Source organism: Carassius carassius, chromosome 22 (assembly GCF_963082965.1).
Source record: "Carassius carassius chromosome 22, fCarCar2.1, whole genome shotgun sequence".
NCBI lineage: Eukaryota > Metazoa > Chordata > Actinopteri > Cypriniformes > Cyprinidae > Carassius > Carassius carassius.
In genome coordinates, this window is record NC_081776.1 from 5,118,529 (window position 1) to 5,140,422 (window position 21,894).

At 38.0% G+C, this 21,894-nt stretch overlaps 1 protein-coding gene and 1 long non-coding RNA gene across 3 annotated transcripts in view; one reads left to right on the forward strand and one right to left on the reverse strand.

Moving 5' to 3' along the window:
- LOC132098761 (adiponectin receptor protein 2-like) overlaps positions 1–8,861 on the forward strand; it is a 31,835-nt gene extending 22,974 nt beyond the window's left edge. For both annotated transcript variants that reach the window (XM_059504927.1, XM_059504929.1), the window contains 6 exons: positions 2,017–2,172; positions 3,948–4,119; positions 4,965–5,151; positions 5,898–6,085; positions 7,334–7,527; positions 7,626–8,861. In XM_059504927.1, the coding sequence (XP_059360910.1) occupies positions 2,017–2,172; positions 3,948–4,119; positions 4,965–5,151; positions 5,898–6,085; positions 7,334–7,527; positions 7,626–7,754 (1,026 nt within the window). In that variant the 3' untranslated portion in view covers positions 7,755–8,861. The remainder of the gene's footprint in view (positions 1–2,016; positions 2,173–3,947; positions 4,120–4,964; positions 5,152–5,897; positions 6,086–7,333; positions 7,528–7,625) is intronic.
- On the reverse strand, positions 2,086–7,744 carry LOC132098762 (uncharacterized). Its single transcript, XR_009422971.1, has 4 exons — positions 7,608–7,744; positions 7,311–7,540; positions 2,289–2,537; positions 2,086–2,207 (listed from the first exon to the last, which is right to left on the reverse strand). It is a non-coding gene; the product is annotated as an uncharacterized LOC132098762 (long non-coding RNA).
- Positions 8,862–21,894: the final 13,033 nt, after the last annotated feature.

The following is a 21,894-nucleotide window of genomic DNA, read 5'->3' on the forward strand; positions in this document are numbered from 1 at the left end:
AGTCAGGATTGTTGATTTAGTTGTCCAACATCTGGCTAGTCTGTTAGTGTGATTTAGTAGTGAGTTTAACTACATTTATTAAAATTTTTGAAAATGATTTTCTTTCATTTGAATATTTCAGTGGAATATTCATAGACCTTTTTATAAAATGTAATCTATAAACCTATTTCATTGTATTACAATATTTTGTTTCATAGATAGATGGATATTAATTTTGTATGTTAGATATTTATATCAATTTATAAACAAACAATATTGTGTATTTTATATTTTACAAAAATGCTCCTATATATCCGTCTATCTACAACCCGAATTCCGGAAAAGTTGGGACGTTTTTTAAATTTTAATAAAATGAAAACTAAAAGACTTTCAAATCACATGAGCCAATATTTTATTCACAATAGAACATAGATAACATAGCAAATGTTTAAACTGAGAAAGTTTACAATTTTATGCACAAAATGAGCTCATTTCAATTTTGATTTCTGCTACAGGTCTCAAAATAGTTGGGACGGGGCATGTTTACCATGGTGTAGCATCTCCTTTTCTTTTCAAAACAGTTTGAAGACGTCTGGGCATTGAGGCTATGAGTTGCTGGAGTTTTGCTGTTGGAATTTGGTCCCATTCTTGCCTTATACAGATTTCCAGCTGCTGAAGAGTTCGTGGTCGTCTTTGACGTATTTTTCGTTTAATGATGCGCCAAATGTTCTCTATAGGTGAAAGATCTGGACTGCAGGCAGGCCAGGTTAGCACCCGGACTCTTCTACGACGAAGCTAGCTGTTGTTATAGCTGCAGTATGTGGTTTTGCATTGTCCTGCTGAAATAAACAAGGCCTTCCCTGAAATAGACGTTGTTTGGAGGGAAGCATATGTTGCTCTAAAACCTTTATATACCTTTCAGCATTCACAGAGCCTTCCAAAACATGCAAGCTGCCCATACCGTATGCACTTATGCACCCCCATACCATCAGAGATGCTGGCTTTTGAACTGAACGCTGATAACATGCTGGAAGGTCTCCCTCCTCTTTAGCACGGAGGACACGGCGTCCGTGATTTCCAACAAGAATGTCAAATTTGGACTCGTCTGACCATAAAACACTATTCCACTTTGAAATAGTCCATTTTAAATGAGCCTTGGCCCACAGGACACGACGGCGCTTCTGGACCATGTTCACATATGGCTTCCTTTTTGCATGATAGAGCTTTAGTTGGCATCTGCTGATGGCACGGCGGATTGTGTTTACCGACAGTGGTTTCTGAAAGTATTCCTGGGCCCATTTAGTAATGTCATTGACACAATCATGCCGATGAGTGATGCAGTGTTGTCTGAAAGCCCGAAGACCACGGGCATCCAATAAAGGTCTCCGGCCTTGTCCCTTACGCACAGAGATTTCTCCAGTTTCTCTGAATCTTTTGATGATGTTATGCACTGTAGATGATGAGATTTGCAAAGCCTTTGCAATTTGACGTTGAGGAACATTGTTTTTAAAGTTTTCCACAATTTTTTACGCAGTCTTTCACAGATTGGAGAGCCTCTGCCCATCTTTACTTCTGAGAGACTCTGCTTCTCTAAGACAAAGCTTTTATAGCTAATCATGTTACAGACCTGATATCAATTAACTTAATTAATCACTAGATGTTCTCCCAGCTGAATCTTTTCAAAACTGCTTGCTTTTTTAGCCATTTGTTGCCCCCCCGTGCCAACTTTTTTGAGACCTGTAGCAGGCATTAAATTTTAAATGAGCTAATTAAGTGGATAAGTGTAAAATTTCTCAGTTTAAACATTTGCTACGTTATCTATGTTCTATTGTGAATAAAATATTGGCTCATGTGATTTGAAATTCCTTTAGTTTTCATTTTATTAAAATTTAAAAAACGTCCCAACTTTTCCGGAATTCGGGTTGTATATACATCAGATCTATTTACCAACAAAAAAAATATATGAAGATAGAAACTATATATTCACTGTGCCAGATGATGCTGAAACCTGACTTATTTTTGTTTCTGTGTTTTCAGTGTCTCTTTGCAAGGAGGGTGGTACATGAAAAGGAGGAAACAACAGAAAAAGAAGAGGAAGATGATGAGGAGGAAGAAGAGGACAAGAGCTCTGATGAAGGACTTCTGCTACAGGCACACCATGCCATGGAGAGGATGGAGGAGTTTGTGCACAAGGTCAGTTCATCTCTCACGCACACAGCTGAGACCCTCTGTAAACACAGATGAACATTATCATTGAGCTCACATGACAAGGGTTATACGGTGAAATTAAACGCATGACATCAGCTCACCTCTCCTGATCACAGCTGCCTTTGCACGAACAAGTCACAGTCCTCCAATACGGAAAACATCCCTGCCAAACCAGACGCCCATCTTCCTGCTCTGACAGCTTCTCATCTCAGTCTTGTATTGAGAGTCTGCCATATGCAGAGGAAAAGGAACTGAAGGCAGTCCTTTGTAGCATGCTTTGAGCCCCTTCTGCTTTAATGGCTCTTTCCTTCCTCTCCTCTCTCCCCCTCTGGGGAAGAAGCCAAAGCTCTCTGTGTCGAAGAGCAAGCACAGTTTAAGATTCAATCAGTGCCATTCACTATCAGCACTTGGGTACAAACTCTTTAAAGGAATGCATCTAAGAAGGCTTTACAACATGCATTCTGACAGATGACCAAAAGGCACATCATGGAGTTGAGTCAATCGAACAAACTGACCTAGTTTCATGTTCTGTTTTGTTTATATAAAAGTATGTCCTGATACACACAGAGCTAGGAGCGGTTCTCTCAGCAGATACGGCATGTTCATGGCCTCTTTGCCCTCGGCTGTATTCACTGCATGTGCTATTTTTATAGATATAATCCTGTGGTCACGCCTGTGACTGGTATGATAGCACAGGAGTGGTTTTTGTCAGCCTGATTTGGCAGAATGCTGTTGAGAACCTGCAAAGCTTCTTAGCAGTGTCACCACAGCTGATAAAGAGAAACCAGGCAACCTAGTTAAGAAAAAAAAATCATATAGATAGAAAGGAACATAGTCTTTGCAATTGTGCCAATGAAAATGTTATGCCAAGATGTTATTGTACTTGATGTGTTCTTTGGTCCTAACTAGACTCTTTTGCTGAGGGAACCATAGTTCACCCAAAGATTAAAATTTGCTGAACATTTACTCGCCCTCAGGCCATCCAATGCGAGTTAGTTTTTTCTTCTGAACAGATTTGGAGAAATGTAGCATTACATCTTACTCACCAATGAATCATTTACATAGAATGAGTGCCGTCAGAATGAGAGTCCAAACAGGTGGTTAAAAACAATAAACCACAAGTAAACCAATTCAATGCAGATAATTTACTGGTGAGCAAGTAATGTAGCCTAATGCTGAATTTCTTCAAATCTGTTCCTACAAAGAAACAAACTCCACTACACATTGGATGGCCTAAGGGAGAAAACATTTTCATGCAAATTTCCATTTTTGTATAAACTGTTCCGTTAAACTGCATGTTATTCAGGTAGCTTGCTATAAATTTCAGCTTACTTTGTTGGATTCACAGGTTGTTGCTCCAACTTGACAGATGTTGACTTGCACTGCCCTGCTGAGAATGTAGTGTATACTTGTGCATGCAATAATACATAAGCTTATGTACCTAGATTTGTGCTAACATACTCCTCTAGAGCATTTTTGAGCCTTAGAATCATTTCTGGCTCTGTATATGTTAATGTTTGCCTGTGCCTTAACTCATAATTACTGTAATACTTATCTCTTGCTCTCAACCTCTCTCACATACACCATGTAATTATTTTCTAAAGTCAAATGAGAGAGCTTTTTTTTTTTTATGCCAACTAGTAATGCTGACCTGAGGTTGGCATAATGACATGTCAAAGAGTGGCCAGATACATCATCTTTTCAAAACTGCAGGGTTGCTTTTGAGATCTTATAGTGATGCTTTTAATTTTGTGTCTTAGATGTGGGAGGGGAGATGGCGTGTCATTCCACATGATGTCCTCCCTGATTGGCTGAAGGATAATGATTTCCTTTTGCATGGGCACAGGCCACCCATGCCCTCCTTCAGAGCTTGTTTCAAGAGCATCTTCAGAATCCATACAGAAACGGGCAACATTTGGACACATCTTCTGGGTATGGAAAACACACCTATACAAAAATCTTTTTTAATTTTCTCCCCTTATATTTTTAGAATTTAAAATAACCAGTCTTAGGATTCGGTCCTGGGTACAGCCAGCAAATAAATAAAAACAAATATATATATATATCTAAAATTAAGAAAACTAATAATCAGGCAACATTTAAATACAATATCACCATAGGAACTACATCAGAGCAGTATGCACTCACTTCATGCATAGGCTGACTCTGTGCTGGGTAAACAACAAAACACATGCACATACAAAATAACATAACATTTAAATTAACTTAATATTTATTTAATATGTATAGTACCCATAATAAAAATAAACACAAAATAAATGTAAAACACAAAAAATTTAATTGGATTTAAATTAAATAGAAAAATTACATCAGACCAGTAAGCGTTCACTGTCTGCATGCTGTACTGCCACCTAGAGGAGAAATATTATCATTCTTCAAATAACGTTAAATGTAGGGGCTGGTGTAAGGTCATGCTAAACATGATAGACTGTGGCTCTAGGTAATGCTACCGATCGTAAGATGATACTGTAATGTGTGGCGATTGATCTTCTTCAGCTTTGGACTTGTGGTGTGACTGAGCCACAATGGGTGCAGATGTTTGATGTTGATCTGCTAGTAACTGCTAAGCTTGCTGGTGTGCATTGAGTTCAGTTTGATTTCAATTTACTCTTTGTACATTTATTGCATTGACCTGTAGAGGGGAGGGGCCTCTGTGTAAGTGCCTTAAATGATTAGCATTCATAGAGTTATTGAGATTTGACACTCTCTCACACACACACACACACGCTTAACCAGTATTTTCCTTGTATCTACAGGCTGCCTGTTCTTTCTCTGTCTGGGCATTGTGTACATGTTCAGGCCCAATATGACATTTGTGGCCCCGTTCCAGGAGAAGATTGTTATTGGCGCGTTCTTCCTGGGGGCCATTCTCTGCCTGTCCTTCTCCTGGCTCTTTCACACAGTCTACTGCCACTCGGAGGGGGTGTCCCGTGTCTTCTCAAAGTAAGCACCTTACTGCAAATGCTCAATGCAAACAATTCTTTTTATCCACCAAATGGTTTAAAGTGAGTGGACATGGCCATTTTTAGCTTGAATGTGCACAAAACAGCTTGTTATGCTCCTTGATAATGTATTATTGTAATTATAAACTGTGGTCTGTAGCGCAAATAGTTTCTGTTTGATGCTCTTTATTCCTCTAGTTATTTATCCATAGCAGCTAATGAGTCTGAAGTCTCACACATTCACAAAAAATAGCTTTCTTCCACTTTGCAAAAGTATTCCCAACTGCTAAGGAATTTTAACTGTAGGTGACAAGTTTTAGTCGTTTAATATTAATTGATGCACTAGGATCACTATATGGCATTTATTAATCTTTGTTAATGTTACTTGGTAGATATAGTTCTTCAGTTATGAAGTATGGACTAATGTTAATATAAATTAACTTAAAAAAATGTATTATATGTAAATATTAACCATATCAAGATTTATTCTGTTTTATATATATCCTATCTATTGGTATATCATATTTTCTATTAAGAAAGTTTAAATTATATCAAAGTTGATTTAACTTTTTTGAAATGTTTAAATTGCTCAAGTTTAGTACATTTAAAAATGTTAATTTACATTTTTGTTTTAATCATAATTATTTAATAGTAATTAATTACAATATGTAAAATTATTTAAAAAATCATTAAGTTAATTTTAAAATATTCTCTTAACCTGCATTCTCTCATTCTGTCCTGTCACAGGTTAGACTATTCGGGCATAGCGTTCCTGATCATGGGCAGTTTTGTACCCTGGCTGTATTACTCTTTCTACTGCTCCCCTCAGCCCTGTTTCATATACCTAATAGTGGTGTGTGTTCTGGGGGTCACTGCCATCATCGTCTCACAGTGTGATTTCTTCGCCACACCACAGTACCGTGGAGTCAGGGCCGGTAAGATGCAATCTTTATTGTTCAGGACATTTTCTTCTGCATGCTTTTGATCAGAATAGAATTTACTCTTCTGTCCTGCTCTAGTACACCATAACCCCCAGGAACAGTGTAACAAGAAGTAACCGAGAAATAGCAAACCATAAAATCACAACTCCTTTTCTCCTAATTTCTACTTGCACTGTATGCATATGAGTGTTTATTTTGGAGGTATAAATAGGCCTGTCGATAAATCAATTAATCGCACGATAAAAAAAAAAGAGCTCGGTAATATTTTCGGTCGCGATTTAATTTTTTTCTATTTTTATTTTAAAAAATGTAACTTGTCATGATGTGGGGTTAGTCTGGAGCACAACCTGTGGACAGCCCACGGTAGAAAACACACTCTCCGATGGCACAGATGTCCCGGGAATAAAGAGATAACATCTCGCTAGAGTGGCCAGCTTTGGGAAGCTCCTTTCATTTGCTTGTGGATGTTTGCGTCTCAAGTGATAAAGCATTGTTCTTGCACAACTACTGTACTTTATTTTAATACCGCGTAGCATATTTTGCAAGTAACTTCGTTGCCTTTTCTGTCGAAATGGGCCTAATTTTCGCTCGCTTCATTTGGCTTGCTTAGCTAAATATGTCTGTAGGCATGTGGTTGCGTGTGTCCCAGTGAGTTATCACACGTTTTATCCTTTCCAAAGCGCTCGGGCAGTTGCGCTCCTGAGGCGTCTGTCGTTGCTAAGCGTCCATCAGCTACGATATCCGTTACAAGGGAATTTCAGCAATGGAATCAAATTCAAAACTAGATGTGGTGCGGACGCGCCTGGAAAAAACAAGCACGTCGCACCACGTCTCACCACGTCTCTTCCATTGAGCGCGCACACCGCATTTGAAATAACGAACTTGAGCACAAAAAAAAGACGCGATATGTGAACGGCCCCTTCATCGGCCAAAATGTTTACTTTCGGTTAACGGTCAATATGAGCATCCATAACTGCCATATAAACATAATATAAAATACAAAATTTATAAATTTTAAGCCACAAGAAAAAGTTTATTGATCTTTGAAAAGGTGCATTATTATGCCATTATCATTACAATAGTTGAAACTTGTCTTAGAATGACAATATTTTCGTTTATCGCAATAATTTCTTGGACAAATTATTGTCAAGCAAAATGTGTTATGACAGGCCTAGGTATAAAACAAATAATAACTCCATACAAAGAGTTAAATGAATACCTGTTCTGTCTTCTGTGTCTCAGGTGTGTTTGTGGGTCTCGGCCTCAGTGGAGTCGTCCCCACGCTGCACTTTATGATCACCGAGGGCTTTCTGAAGGCCACCACTATGGGACAGATGGGCTGGCTGTTCCTCATGGCTGTCCTGTACATCACTGGAGCCTGCCTGTACGCTGCACGTATCCCCGAGCGATTCTTCCCTGGCAAATGTGACATCTGGGTGAGTTCATGTCCTGGAATTCACACAATGAGTTCACAATCCACACTAGCCTGTCATTACATTTAAAGTCTAATCCGTACCTTGTCATTATTTTGCAGTTCCACTCCCATCAGCTGTTCCATATCCTGGTGGTAGCAGGTGCTTTTGTGCACTTCCATGGTGTGTCCAACCTGCAGGAGTTTCGTTACACAGCTGGAGGAGGCTGTGCAGAGGAGGGTGGTGCGTGAGCCCCATGTCCTGCGGTGCTTGAATTGCACCACTAGAGGGAGACAACGTTCCTCTTACCTTTGCCGCCAACCACTGTTCCTCCTGTCCATGAGGGGTAAACCTAAGAGGACAGCACTGAACGACAAAGTTACTCCCCTTTATTATTTTTCTTATTTTTTTCTTTCCGTTTCTGGTTTGTTCTCTGTTTTGCCCCTTAAATAAATACATCATGGGATAAGGTGGACACAGATTAAAGGTTGGCGGTTTGTGTTTCCTAAGATCATACATTGAGAACGAGGAGATTTTTTGGTTGGTCTATTGCTGTTTGATGATCTGTTGCTGTTTTTTCTTTGTACAGGAAAAAGAGTTAAACTCAAAAACAAACAACAACAAAAATGCTAATGTGTGAACGTTTCTTGGGGTGGGCAGTTAGCCATTTTAAACTTTTTGATGTAAATAAGATTCCTAAAATTTGGGTTATATAGATTTGTATGAAAATAAAATTATAAAATGTTTTTAAAAATACATCATTTATCATTATATTGTTTAACAGAAGTAAAAGAGAGAACATGGTTTTCCAGGGAAAGAGGACGCATCTTGTCTTGAGTCAGAAGTGGCTAACCAGATGCCTCCGTGTTCTGTTATCCTAAGCACAACTGTTAAGAGCTAAAAACACACCTGTAGGCCAGTGGGACGCCCTGCACACGAATGAGGCGCCAGGATTCAGCACTCACATACTCCGCAGGTCTTCATATCACCGTCAGTGCTGTTTCCTTTGACACAAGAGGCCGGTTTTCCATCTTTTGTTAATTTCTCTCTTTCTCACTCTGTTCTCGTTTTATTCATCTTTGTGAATGTCCACTCAACCTGGTTTTGAAAAAAAAAAAAAAAAAAGAGAGAATCGATGAAAGACTTGCTTTTGCAAAGTACTCCATACGCGAGCAATGCAAGAATGGATTTGTTGTGTAATGTTCTGTGTTCACCATCTGTATGTGATATAATTTATTAAAAGAGTTTTCATGGAAACATTACAACAATCTGTAATATTCCACATTTAAACATGAGCAATGTTTGGTTTCTCAGAGATTTTACATGATTTAAATTTTAAAATAAAAACCTTCATGACAGTTGTGGTTGTTGTTTTTTTATTTTTTTTTATTAGTATCTTTTTGCACCAAGTTAATGTTTTAACTGTTGCTAGTGTAATTAGTCAAATGACCTTTGCAGTTTAGGTGATTGGCTCCAAGTGAAACCTGGCAGAAAAGCTGATACACCTGGAATGTCCTACTAACGAGTTGGACTGTCGTGACTCAAGTAGCATATCCAAAACAGGACATGCTGTACCTGCATCACTTTTACACAACCTATAAAAATAATGCATGGTATATAACAAATAATTAACTTGCATAAAGCCGAGTTATTACTTTTATATTGCTCTGCCATTAAGGTTAAAGAATTACAATTTCATTTGTAATCAATCACATTGTTCCGGACTCTATATGATTACATATGGCATCACCACTGAAATGAACATGAATTAAAACACACAACTTTCTAGATATTATAAACCTACAAACTAAAAGCAGCTGCTTATTAACCTGTGAACAGCTTACTGTTGTATTGAAGCAGCAACCTATGCCGTGAGGCAGCGCTCTTGCCTGCAAGCCACAGGTCTCTTGTTGAAACGTGAAGGAGCTAATATTTGACTTTTTTCCAATAAACAAGTTGGAGTAAGGCGTTTATGTGATTTTTGGAGGTGGGATTTGAACCCATGTCTCCATCACACTAACACTCAGATCTGTTTTTCCATTTAGCCATCATGGATTTAATGTTGTATTTTGGCGTTTGCGGGCCTTTTTTGGATGAGATTGATTTAAAGTAAACAATAGTGAAATCTGAATTCAAACACCATGTCTGTGGTAGTAATGTTTTTCGAACATGGTTTTATTGAGAGACTTTTAAATTATGAATAACAATTATGGGGTTTGAACCAGAACTTTCCTGTTTGAGACAGAAGCCTTCAACCACTGAGCCACAGAAGCTACATTGTTGCTTTTAGTCATTTAGATTTTAAGTTTATTTTAATGTAGGTTTAGGGTAAGCAAAAGACATTCAGTGCATGTGTGGAATCTGAACATCTCTTTTGCAGCTTCATGGGTTTAAAGCTTATGTTTAGCCACTGCACCACTGTGCTTCAGATAAGAATAGATGGTGTAAATCTCATTTTAAGTGATAAACATTACTTTAAAACGTGCTCGATTTGACCCAATACACCCAAAAAGTGAACAAACATCCACTGTACCACAGAGATTGTTCCAGCAGTGTAATTCACAAAAAATAAATATAAATACTACAGGAGGGCAAAACCATGTTAAGATTATTACACTCGACTGCAACTCACAAAAATCACCACAGGAGGGCGAAACCAGTTTAAGATTATTACACTCTACTGCAATTCACAAAAATCACCACAGGAGGGCGGAACCAGGTTAAGATTATTACACTCTACTGCAATTCACAAATTTCACCACAGGAGGGCGACACCAGGTTAAGATTATTACACTCTACTGCAATTCACAAATATCACCACAGGAGGGCGACACCAGGTTAAGATTATTACACTCTACTGCAATTCACAAAAAACACCACATGAGGGCGAAACCAGTTTAAGATTATTTCTCAATTGTAATTCACAAAAACCACCACAGGAGGGCGAAACCAGTTTAAGATTATTACACTCTACTGCAATTCACAAAAACCACCACAGGAGGGCGAAACCAGTTTAAGATTATTTCTCAATTGTAATTCACAAAAACCACCACAGGAGGGCGAAACCAGTTTAAGATTATTACACTCTACTGCAATTCACAAAAACCACCACAGGAGGGCGAAACCAGTTTAAGATTATTTCTCAATTGTAATTCACAAAAACCACCACAGGAGGGCGAAACCAGTTTAATATTATTACACTCTACTGCAATTCACAAAAACCACCACAGGAGGGCGAAACCAGTTTAAGATTATTTCTCAATTGTAATTCACAAAAATCACCACAGGAGGGCGAAACCAGTTTAAGATTATTACACTCTACTGCAATTCACAAAAATAACCACTGGAGGCAAAACAATGTTACGTTTTACGTACGGACCACATGAAAGAATCCATACCAGACCCCACAAGAACTGATTCTTGGCTTAACTGGCTCAGTGGCCTATGGGGAGGATGGGGAACCTGGATTCTACATACTGTTATACCTGTTCTTTTACTAATATTGATTCTCCTACTAATAGCACCCTGTGTGATGCAATGTATTAGTACTTCTATTATGCGTTCTGTAACAGCGCTCACCACGAGAGATACCTATCAAGCGATGCTGCAAATAGCCAATCCAGTGCAGACAATTGCTACGGACACTGAGCAATTGGCGATGCATGTGATCAAAGCTGGGGATTTTACATTAGACGCTGATAGTTACACTGAAGATGATTATGTGCATACTTATGAGTTATAGCCTGAAGAACCAACTGAATCCGATGTACGTTTGTAATCCTGACTAGGAGTTGTTGTGTTAACCATTTTTATTCTTATTCTTAAAATTGTATAACAAAATGAGTACTAACTAAAATTATATCCCATATGATTATTGTGTACGAAAGTATAATCAAGAAACATAAAATATTGCCCAAGATTGTTCATGGTTAAGTAAGACGTGTCTTCGACTGTCTTAAAGTGGCCATTGTGAGATTCTGCTTGTGCACGTGAACAACTTTTGTGTTAAAGGACATTGTGTGATGAAAGTATGATGTGCTAAGATTTGAACCTTACTCTTGTTTCATGGTGTTTGATTACCCAATGCAGTCAGTTATGCTTATTCAGCTATTATTTTCCAGACATTTCCATTGCCTCACATCCTAAGATACTGTATAAAAGTGCCACCCAAGGCACAATAAAGTTGAGCTTAGAACTGCACCACTTGTGTGTCTCATTCTTTGGTCCCTGGTACCAGCTCTCCTCTGCTGAGATAACCCAACCTGAACTAAAATTATTTTTGCGATCTCAAAAGCAAGAATATACAATTTATTCTTACATTTACACTGGACTGTATTTCACAAAAACAACCACAGGAGGGCGAAACCAGTTTAAGATTATTTTTCTCGACAGTATTTCACAAAAATCATTAATTGTCGTGGCAATTTTCCATTTCAATTAAAGTTACAAGACAAAAGTCTTTTGAATATTTATTTTCCTGCAGGAAAAGGTCTAGATTCATACAGTCTTTCAAGATAAGCTGTGGATTGCAACAACGAGGCAACAGCATTTATATCTTCGGATGATTAGATCTCATCCAATCATAATGCATGAATTTAATGCAAATCATTTTCTAAGTAGCCAGGACGTCTAAGAAACTACTATACAATTTCTGTCTCACACGTCTTGCACACATACACAAATAGATTTCCTGTTAGCTCTCAGCTCATAAAAAACTCAGGCATACTTAAGCACTCAGAGACCGTCTAAAGAACACTTTACAGTGAAGAAAATAATACTAATATATTTCAGATTGAAATAAAACTTCTTCCACACATATATAAATGACTTTGATACCAGCGGTCAGGGCTCTGAACCGGTTCAAGGAATGAAAACCGGAAACGAATGAAATTTTGACAGGAACAGAACCAGAAACGAAATCAAATTTTATAGTTCCGAACAGAATCGAAAATTTGAAATGGCCATTAACCGGTTAATAACGTTATTTTATCGTTCCATTTGATATTTGAAATTTGCTGTAAACCAAATCACGAATTCCAGCAGTACGGCATATGCAAATGTGACGCTGAAGCCAACGAGTGAAATGTCCGCTCAGCTGTGAACTCATCATACGCAAGTCTCAATGGCAATGCACCGCCTTCAGGGCCGGATTAAGACCAAATTATGCCTGATGCTGCAGCGCAAAAAGTGCCTATTTTTTGGCGTTGGTGAATGTGTATTCAACACTCAAGCGCCAGCATGCCTTTCCTGCCCAACTGAGGACCGCAGCTCTCCTTTGATTATTCCCAACTTTGAGAAGCTCCGCTCGCCGCGGAGTCATTGGACACCATCATGCACAGAAAGATGCGCAACCCAATTTCTACACTCAAAGATTCATCGATTACATCGATTCTTTCACAGTCACCGGTTTCTGAATGTGCATGAATGCAGCAAACTGTATCAGCTAATTTCGACAGATTAATAATCAGTTAAACGGTTTAAAAAGTCATTTATTTATTTTCAGTAAATTTCAAAATATTTAAAAAGGTTTGCTGTATGGTTAAAATACGCTATGCGTATTTTAGAGAGAGAGAGGGAGAGAAAAATTGTATATAAATTTTTTTGAAAAAAAAAATATTTCATTCAGAAATAGACAATGCAGACACAAAATGTTTACAAACATCATGCTATAATAAACACTAGGCTATTTTTTTTTATAATAATTTGTCATTCAAATGCATCGCGATTATGAAACATTGATTTTGTGTCGAATGAGAGACCCAACGTTGGTTTCAGTTTCGTTTTAGCCTAAATGAATTAGTCGTTAAATTGCTATAGCTTCTTATATTTTTAATTCTTGTTCTTTTCTAAATACTGTTAATTTAAATTATTTGTTGTGGAGTGAGGGGAACTAAAATAGCCAAGCGGAGCTTCTCAAATTTCCCGGAAGCTGAAAAGTTTTCATTTGCTATTAACCTCAATAATTCTTAGAATGAAATTTGGAGTCCGACTATCGGATGCTGAATGAGAGAGGTAGGCATCAGCTTCATCACAAAATTAATTTGTTTTTGGATTGACGTTTTTATAGGCTAGCCTAAAATTTTGAGGATTTGTTTTGGAGAGAAACTAATAACTGTTCTTATAATGTCTGTAAACAGTTTCCTTTAGACTACAGGCATTTTAGCCTTCATTATTTCAGAAGTATTAATCATTTCGGAACGATAATAATATCAGAGGAACGCAGAACAGAAACGTTAATATATCGATTTAATTTTTTTTTTGTTTTCAAGCCCTGCAAGCGGTAATGCAAACATATCTGTTAAAAAAAAAGTATTGTATTTAACAAATCTAAAAATTAAAGTTCTGGTTGGTCTACCAAGCATTGGAGAGCGGGTCCCTGGGATCAAAGAATGAGACACACAAATGGTGCAGTATATATATATACACACACACACAGTACAGACCAAAAGTTTGGACACACCTTCTCATTCAAAGAGTTTTCTTTATTTTCATGAATATGAAAATTGTAGATTCACACTGAAGGCATCAAAAATTGAAAAAATGAATTAACACATGTGGAATTATATACATAACTGCCATAAAAAGTGTGGCATTCTCTTGATGAGCTTCAAGAGGTAGTCACCTGAAATGGTCTTCCAACAGTCTTGAAGGAGTTCCCAGAGATGCTTAGCACTTTGCGGTCCAGCTAACCCCAAACCATCTCGATGGGGTTCAGGTCCGGTGACTGTGGAGGCCAGGTCATCTGGCGCAGTACCCCATCACTCTCCTTCTTGGTCAAATAGCCCTTACACAGCCTGGAGGTGTGTTTGGGGTCATTGTCCTGTTGAAAAATAAATGGTCCAACTAAACGCAAAGCGGATGGAATAGAATGCCGCTGCAAGATGCTGTGGTAGCCATGCTGGTTCAGTATGCCTTCAATTTTGAATAAATCCCTAACAGTGTCACCAACAAAGCAGCCCCACACCATCACACCTCCTCCTCCATGCTTCACGGTGGGAACCAGGCATGTAGAGTCCATCCGTTCACCTATTCTGCGTCGCACAAAGACATGGTGGTTAGAACCAAAGATCTCAAATTTGGACTCATCAGACCAAAGCACAGATTTCCACTGGTCTAATGTCCATTCCTTGTGTTCTTTAGCCCAAACAAGTCTCTTCTGCTTGTTTCCTTTCTTTAGCAGTGGTTTCCTAGCAGATATTCTACCATGAAGGCCTGATTCACACAGTCTACTCTTAACAGTTGTTCTAGAGATGTGTCTGCTGCTAGAACTCCATGTGCCATTGACCTGGTCTCTAATCTGAGCTGCTGTTAACCTGCGATTTCTGAGGCTGGTGACTCGGATGAACTTATCCTCCGCAGCAGAGGTGACTCTTGGTCTTCCTTTCCTGGGAAGATTTTCTTGGGGCGGTCCGCATGTGAGCTAGTTTCTTTGCAGCACTTGATGGTTTTTTTGAATGCACTAGGGGACACTTTCAAAGTTTTCCCAATTTTTCGGACTGACTGACCTTCATTTCTTAAAGTAATGATGGCCACTCATTTTCCTGTACTTAGCTGCTTTTTTCTTGCCATAATACAAATTCTAACAGTCTATTCAGTAGGACTATCAGCTGTGTATCCACCTGACTTCTGCACAACACAACTGATGGTCCCAACCCCATTTATTAGGCAAGAAATCACACTTATTAAACCTGACAGGGCACACCTGTGAAGTGAAAACCATTTCAGGTGACTACCTCTTGAAGCTCATCAAGAGAATGCCAAGAGTGTGCAAAGCAGTAATCAAAGCAAAAGGTGGCTACTTTGAAGAACCTAGAATATGACATATTTTCAGTTGTTTCACACTTTTTTGTTATGTATATAATGCCACATGTGTTAATTCATAGTTTTGATGCCTTCAGTGTGACTCTACAATTTTCATAGTCATGAAAATAAAGAAAACTCTTTGGATGAGAAGGTGTGTCCAAACTTTTGGTCTGTACTGTATATATAAAATAACTATTGCATAAGTCAGTCTACAAAATACAAGCATAATAACTTCATTTGGCAATAATCAGATAAACTGTAATTTTTATAGTCTAGAATACATACAGACCAGACCGACAGACAATGTTCCTAGACACATGATGTTCATGGGGTCAAACAGAATCTCACAATGGCCACTTTAAGACAGAATAAATAGTCAATGAGGGAAGTCCCGTAGTCCTCTTAGAGGGCACCTTTTTATCACCACTCCATCAGAACAAAACTTTGTTCCGAACTGAAGTCATGTCTCAAATGCAAATAAGCTGTATAGATCAATATATCTCGCCGATACGAAAATAGTCTGACATACCTCGCAGTCTAGTTTCTCTTCCTCCTTCTGAAACCTAGAACATTCTGTGAAAACAACATTGTCAATAATATTACTTCGAATCAACTTCTCCATATGAAGAATGGGTTATGGGTTATGGATTAGCAGTTAGAAATACACATAACATACTTTCTTCCTCACAAAGCTGGACTGTTAAATGAACAGTTGGAAATAATCATAAGGTTACAGGACATCTTAGACTACAATACTATGATTAATGTTAAGGATAAATCCACAAGACACTTCAAACTATATGTATGTAGCAATGTGGCATCACGCAAAAGAAACAGTTTAGAGACGACTACGCCACCCTAGGGCTTACACCCAGGGAAATACCACGCACTCTCAGGTGCTACTCAAGGGAACAGGTTCAAGACTACTAAAGAGAGCAAGAGACATGACTTACCCAGATAAAAGGTTTAATTTTACAGTCATTAATCCTAACATATTAAAGAATGGTCTCGTCAACAGTTTACCAGTTAAATACCCAATAGACCAATACAGTTTTACCATTAACAAGAAGGGACAAACCCAACAGCAAATCAGTGCATACAAATCCAGAAGCAAGTGACAAACCAAAAATGAACTAAAGCAAAAGAAACAAATACACTTCCCTTCTGTTAAGCTTCAGTATCACAGCTCATCAACACATTCACCTGATAATAAATGCACAGAACACTCAGGGGAGCAGCAGTCCAACAAATATCTAATCACTAATAAGGTTAAAGAGGTATCATTCAAGTTGCTACATCGATTTTACCCAGTCAATCTTTTTATCGAAAAAATGTTACCTGAGTTGGATCCCATATGCTCCTTCTGTGGAGCGGAAGACGAGCTAGTGTTGTCAAAAGACCCGTTACTTTGGTACCAAGTCCGTACTAAAAAAATTTATTGTGATTTATAAATAAATTTATTTATTTATAAATTTTATGTGATGGTACCAGGTTTCTTTAAGTAGGCTACCGGTAGTACCGAGATCCCGTTGAAACCCGGTTCAGCGCTATGATTTCCACGAAGCAGAAAACGAGGACGGAATCTCAAAATCCAGTCATGAAAATGAAATTTACATTTTAATATGGACAGTCATGGAATTTGTCAAAGTTAGCATAAATTAATCAAATCAAATCTCCATATGGATCAGTATCAAAAGTTGTTTGAAATATGAATCCGTGTTCTGCTCGTCTCAGTGTGAATTAATGAATGGCAGAGACGTGCGGGTTTGTTTACTACATAGACTGAAGCGCATGACGCTGGCATTAATTTCAGCATCTGAACTTCAGAGTTCTCTCTCCATCAAGCGATCTGAACTTTTGAGTTCATCTCAATGGACGCACAGCGCACCTTTGTTTGATGCTCTGTAAACTCTTTGTGAAGGCGCACGACTCACCGTCGCTTTACTGACTACGTTTACATGCTGTTAAAATTCGGGTTATGGTCGGGTTAAGGTCACTATTTGGGTTTCTGAAACATTCGGGATAACCCGTTTATATGCGTGAGCAGAGAGAGTTACTCCTGTATGCATGGAATGTGTAATCAGTCGCCAATCCCGATGTAAACGGCGACGCACGGTTAGCGTCTGGACGTACGGACAACAAGACGCAATATGCGTAATTTCCGAATCTTCTTCCTGTATCCAAAGACAACAACAACAACAGCAGCAGCAGGCGGATAATGAATTGTTTGGGGCAGATAGCGTTAGTCTTTGTTTGCGCTTTGGCGCTGGTACTGATCCACCAGCAGCACTTGACACTACTGTGCCTCTATACTGCACGCGGGGTTTTTTTATGCGCCGTCTCTACTCAAAAGACCAAGATTCCTTGCGAATGGAACATGCGCAGAACACACATTTTGATGGGGATATGCCGAAACGCGTTTACAAGACCAAATATTTGGGTTAGAAAAGGGGTACCCCAGGTATAATATCCCGGTTTTTAAAAACCGGTGTTTACATGGCCGTGCGCGACCAGGTTATTGCTAATATCCCGGTTTTGAACGGGTTATTGGCTGCATGTAAACGCAGTAATAATAATTAAATATTACTATTATTTAGTAAAATGTATGTGATACTGCTACTACTGTTGAAAAAATGTATAAAATTTTATTTTTTAAAGAAATAAATCACACTATTTCTTCCATGTTTTAATTTTAATAGCAAATCCCCTTTATTTACCAAAAATAAAATGTGTTTAAATTTCATAAATTAAAAGACCAATTAAATTTGGGTGAAACTTGTTTACTGTTTTTCATAATTATATAACTTGTAGAAAAACTTTAAACACAATTGTAAATAAGTATAAAGAATGGCATTGGTTTTATTTTTAGTGCTAAAAAGTTTTTTTTTAAATTAGCATATTTTTGTGTTTTGCTTTGGAACCTAAATTGGTACCGAGAACCGTGGATTTTCACTGGTATCGGTACCGAATACTGAAATTTTGGTACCATGACAACACTAGTCTATACCTCACCTTATTTTGGGATTGTGTTCATGTAGCTACTTTTTGGGAAAAATTTTGTCTATTTGTATGTGCTTCCTTATTAGTCATTTTTTCTATGGGGTTTAAGGATGTGTCATTTGGTTCTAATAACTCTGACAAAAATCTAAAAGACAAGTATTTTCTTGTAAATCTATTTATTTTTCTAGCCAAGTTTTCTGTACACAAGTGAAAATTTTTGTCTGTCAAACCTCTTTTTATTGTCTTTTGCAATGACCTGAAATATTATTTGAGTACTATATCTTATTCCAACAATTCCAAAGCTTTAAAGTCAGTTACATTGTGCACAAAGCATAATATTTATGCTTTTTTATAATGAAAACAAAAGGGACTCGAGGCATTTCTATCTCTCTTGAATTCATTTAAAGGATATGTTACAGCCTGGCTCAATTATTATTATTATTTTGTAAATGTATTAATTTTTAATTTTTTTATTATTTTGTTTTACTTTTTTCTATTTTACTTGCTTTTTACTTTACTTCCTATTTGTCTAATGTTTATAATTATATTATTTTTTGTTTTTGTAGATAAAACTGTATCTGCTATTATGTTTGTGATATATATATATATAAAAACACGCTGATCTGGTAACTCCCATTACTTTCCTGCAGAGACCTATCCTTGCTTAGACCTACTTCTTATAAAGCCACTAGGCCGTCACTAGAACGCCACTCAATAATTGAGCCAGCAGGTGTAATCAATGACAAGGTATCGCTCAATGCCAGCGGGCGTGTCTTCCCATTGGGAAGATGCAAAAGTTAAAATGGAAACTGATTCCAAGGAATCCACAAACCATGATAACTCATCCGGTCACATTCATATGAAAAGCATTATCACGATTAAAGCTAAGAATACTCTAAAAGACATGTCAATATATGAAACATGATTGATGTTAAAGGCATACAGTATAAGCTTACTATTCTTGTATGGAAGAAGTGAAGGTTAGCTTATGAATGAAACCTGTTGTTAAAGGTAAAGTACATTTAAACACGCAGATTCTCAAAATTCGATTCACCAATAACCATGGTGTTGGTGTGCTTTACTGGCCAGCAAAATCACCAGACCTGAACCCCATAGAGCCAAGCGTGTACGTCTGCAGACTGCAAGACAGAGCAGGGGTCGGCAACCTTTTCGGCATGAACATGCCATTTTTAATTTTTCTGGTTAACCACTGTGCCAAAAAATATTATTAAAAGTTGACTAATATTAAATGATTTACAGCTTCATCTTACCTCGTTCTCTTTAACGTTAAACTGACGCTCTGCTCTCCAAAAGGGTCTGGCTGCAGACTTGCACTTGCACTCTCAGACACTTGCACTTCCGCTAGTGACATCACTTGCAGTCTTTATTTTTATTTAGTTACATTTTTTATTACTTTTTGTTTGAATTTCCCAACATTTTATAACAGTAGCCAGGTGGCGAAGACAAGAAAAATAAACTAAATTACAATGTCATTTGCAATCGCTTCTTGCACTCTCCGCTACCTGCGACACTTGCAATCAACACAAATCGTGCGTGTTGCCAATGGAGACAAGACGCTGTGGTGGTGAGGGTCCTGCAAGAAAAAGACAAGACCGGCAAATACGTGGCCAGAACACCGGAATATGAACGCTTGCGCAAAGTTTCTCGCTAAGCGTTTTCCTCCCGTAGAAAAACATAAACACTTAAAATGGCTTAATGTATTAAGATGCTATTAAAATATCAAATTAAATATACAGTTCATTATTTTAATGAATATGCATATAGTATTTTCCACACATACCGCAAAATGTGGCATAATGGACTAAGATGATAAAGGCCAAACTCAATATGCTTCATTAAATAATAACTATATATCGAATTTGGTCTTTGAATTGAACTTAATGTATATTAATACATTATGCCATATTAAGTGTTTTTTTTCCACAGGAGGAAAATGCTTAATGAAAGACTTTGTGCATTACGTTCATATTCTGCTGTTCTGTGGCCACGGACTTGCCGCGAATATAACACACAATTGCTGTATTTGCAGTAGTGTAGGGAGCGTAGGACAAATCGCGTAGGACAGCGAAGGACAAATCGACAGAACACCGGTCTTGTCTTTTTCTTACAGGACCCTGTAAATTATAGCAGTAGGCTAATTTAGTTTTAGTCGTTTAATTACCACCACAGCGTCTTGTCTCCATTGGCAACACGCACGATTTGTGTTGATTGCAAGTGACGTCACAGGTAGCGGAAAGTGCAAGTAGCGATTGCAAGTGATATTGTAATTTAGTTTCTTTTTTCTTGTCTTCACCACCTGGCTACTGTTGTAAAATGTTGAGAGATTCAAACAAAAAGTTATCAATAAATAGAACAAAAAATAAATAAAAATAAAGACTGCAAGTGATGTCGCTAGCGGAAGCAGAAGTGTCAGAGATTGCAAGTCTGAGAATGCAAGTCTGAGAGTGCAAGTGAAAGTCTGCAGCCAGACCCTTCTCCTGCGCTCTGCTTCTGTGAACAGTAAACCCCGCCTACTTTGATTTGATTGGTCATCTCAGTCATTTTGTCATTGACGAGCGCTGTTTGACCGCTGAGGCTTTGATCTGAAGCGCCTATTATGTGCAGCGTTTGCGCGTGCATCTGTAGACTGGCGCAAGTTAATCCTTACACTTTAATACAGTGGTCTCAAACTCAATTCCTGGAGGGTCACAGCTCCGCAGAGTTTAGCTCCAAATCCCACCTGCTTGGAAGTTTCTAGAAATCCCGAAGACCTTGATTAGCTGGATCAGGTGTGTTTGATTAGGGTTGGCGCAAAACTGTGCAGAGCTGTGGCCCTCCAGGAATTGAGTTTGAGACCAATGCTTTAATAATATTTATAGCTCTTAACAGGCTGTGTGACTATAAGGACTTATTACCTCAAAATGTTTTCACTATTGCTCGCGTGCCAGCTGTTATCCCTCTGCGTGCCATTGCTGGCACCCGTGCCGTAGGTTGCCGACTCCTGCCATAGAGAATCTATGGGCTATTGCCAAGAGGAAAATGAGAAACAAGAGACCAAAAAAAGGAGATGAGCTGAAAGCCACTGTCAAAGAAACCTGGGCTTCCATACCACCTCAGCAGTGCCACAAACTGATCACCATACCATGCCATGCCGAATTGAAGCAGTAATTAAAGCAATGTACATGTACAGTAAATGAACATACTTTCCAGAAGGCCAACAGGTCTTAAGTATTCTAATTTGTTGAGATAGTGAATTGGTGGGTTTTTGTTAAATGTGATACAAAAACCATTAGAATTAAAATAACCAAAGACTTAAACTACTTTAGTCTGTGTGCATTGAATTGATTTAATACACAAGTTTCACAATTTTAGTTGAATTACTGAAATAAATGAACTTTTCCATGACATTCTAATTTACTGAGATGCACCTATGTATTTCAAAGCACACCACTTTTTGAAACTACATTTGCTGCATTGTTTTTCTACACCAATCTGTACTGTGAAAAAGAAAATGAAATAATTCTACACATAATTTTATGATAAAATGATTAAAGTATGAGTGAACTTGAGGTAAATGTTCTAAGACAT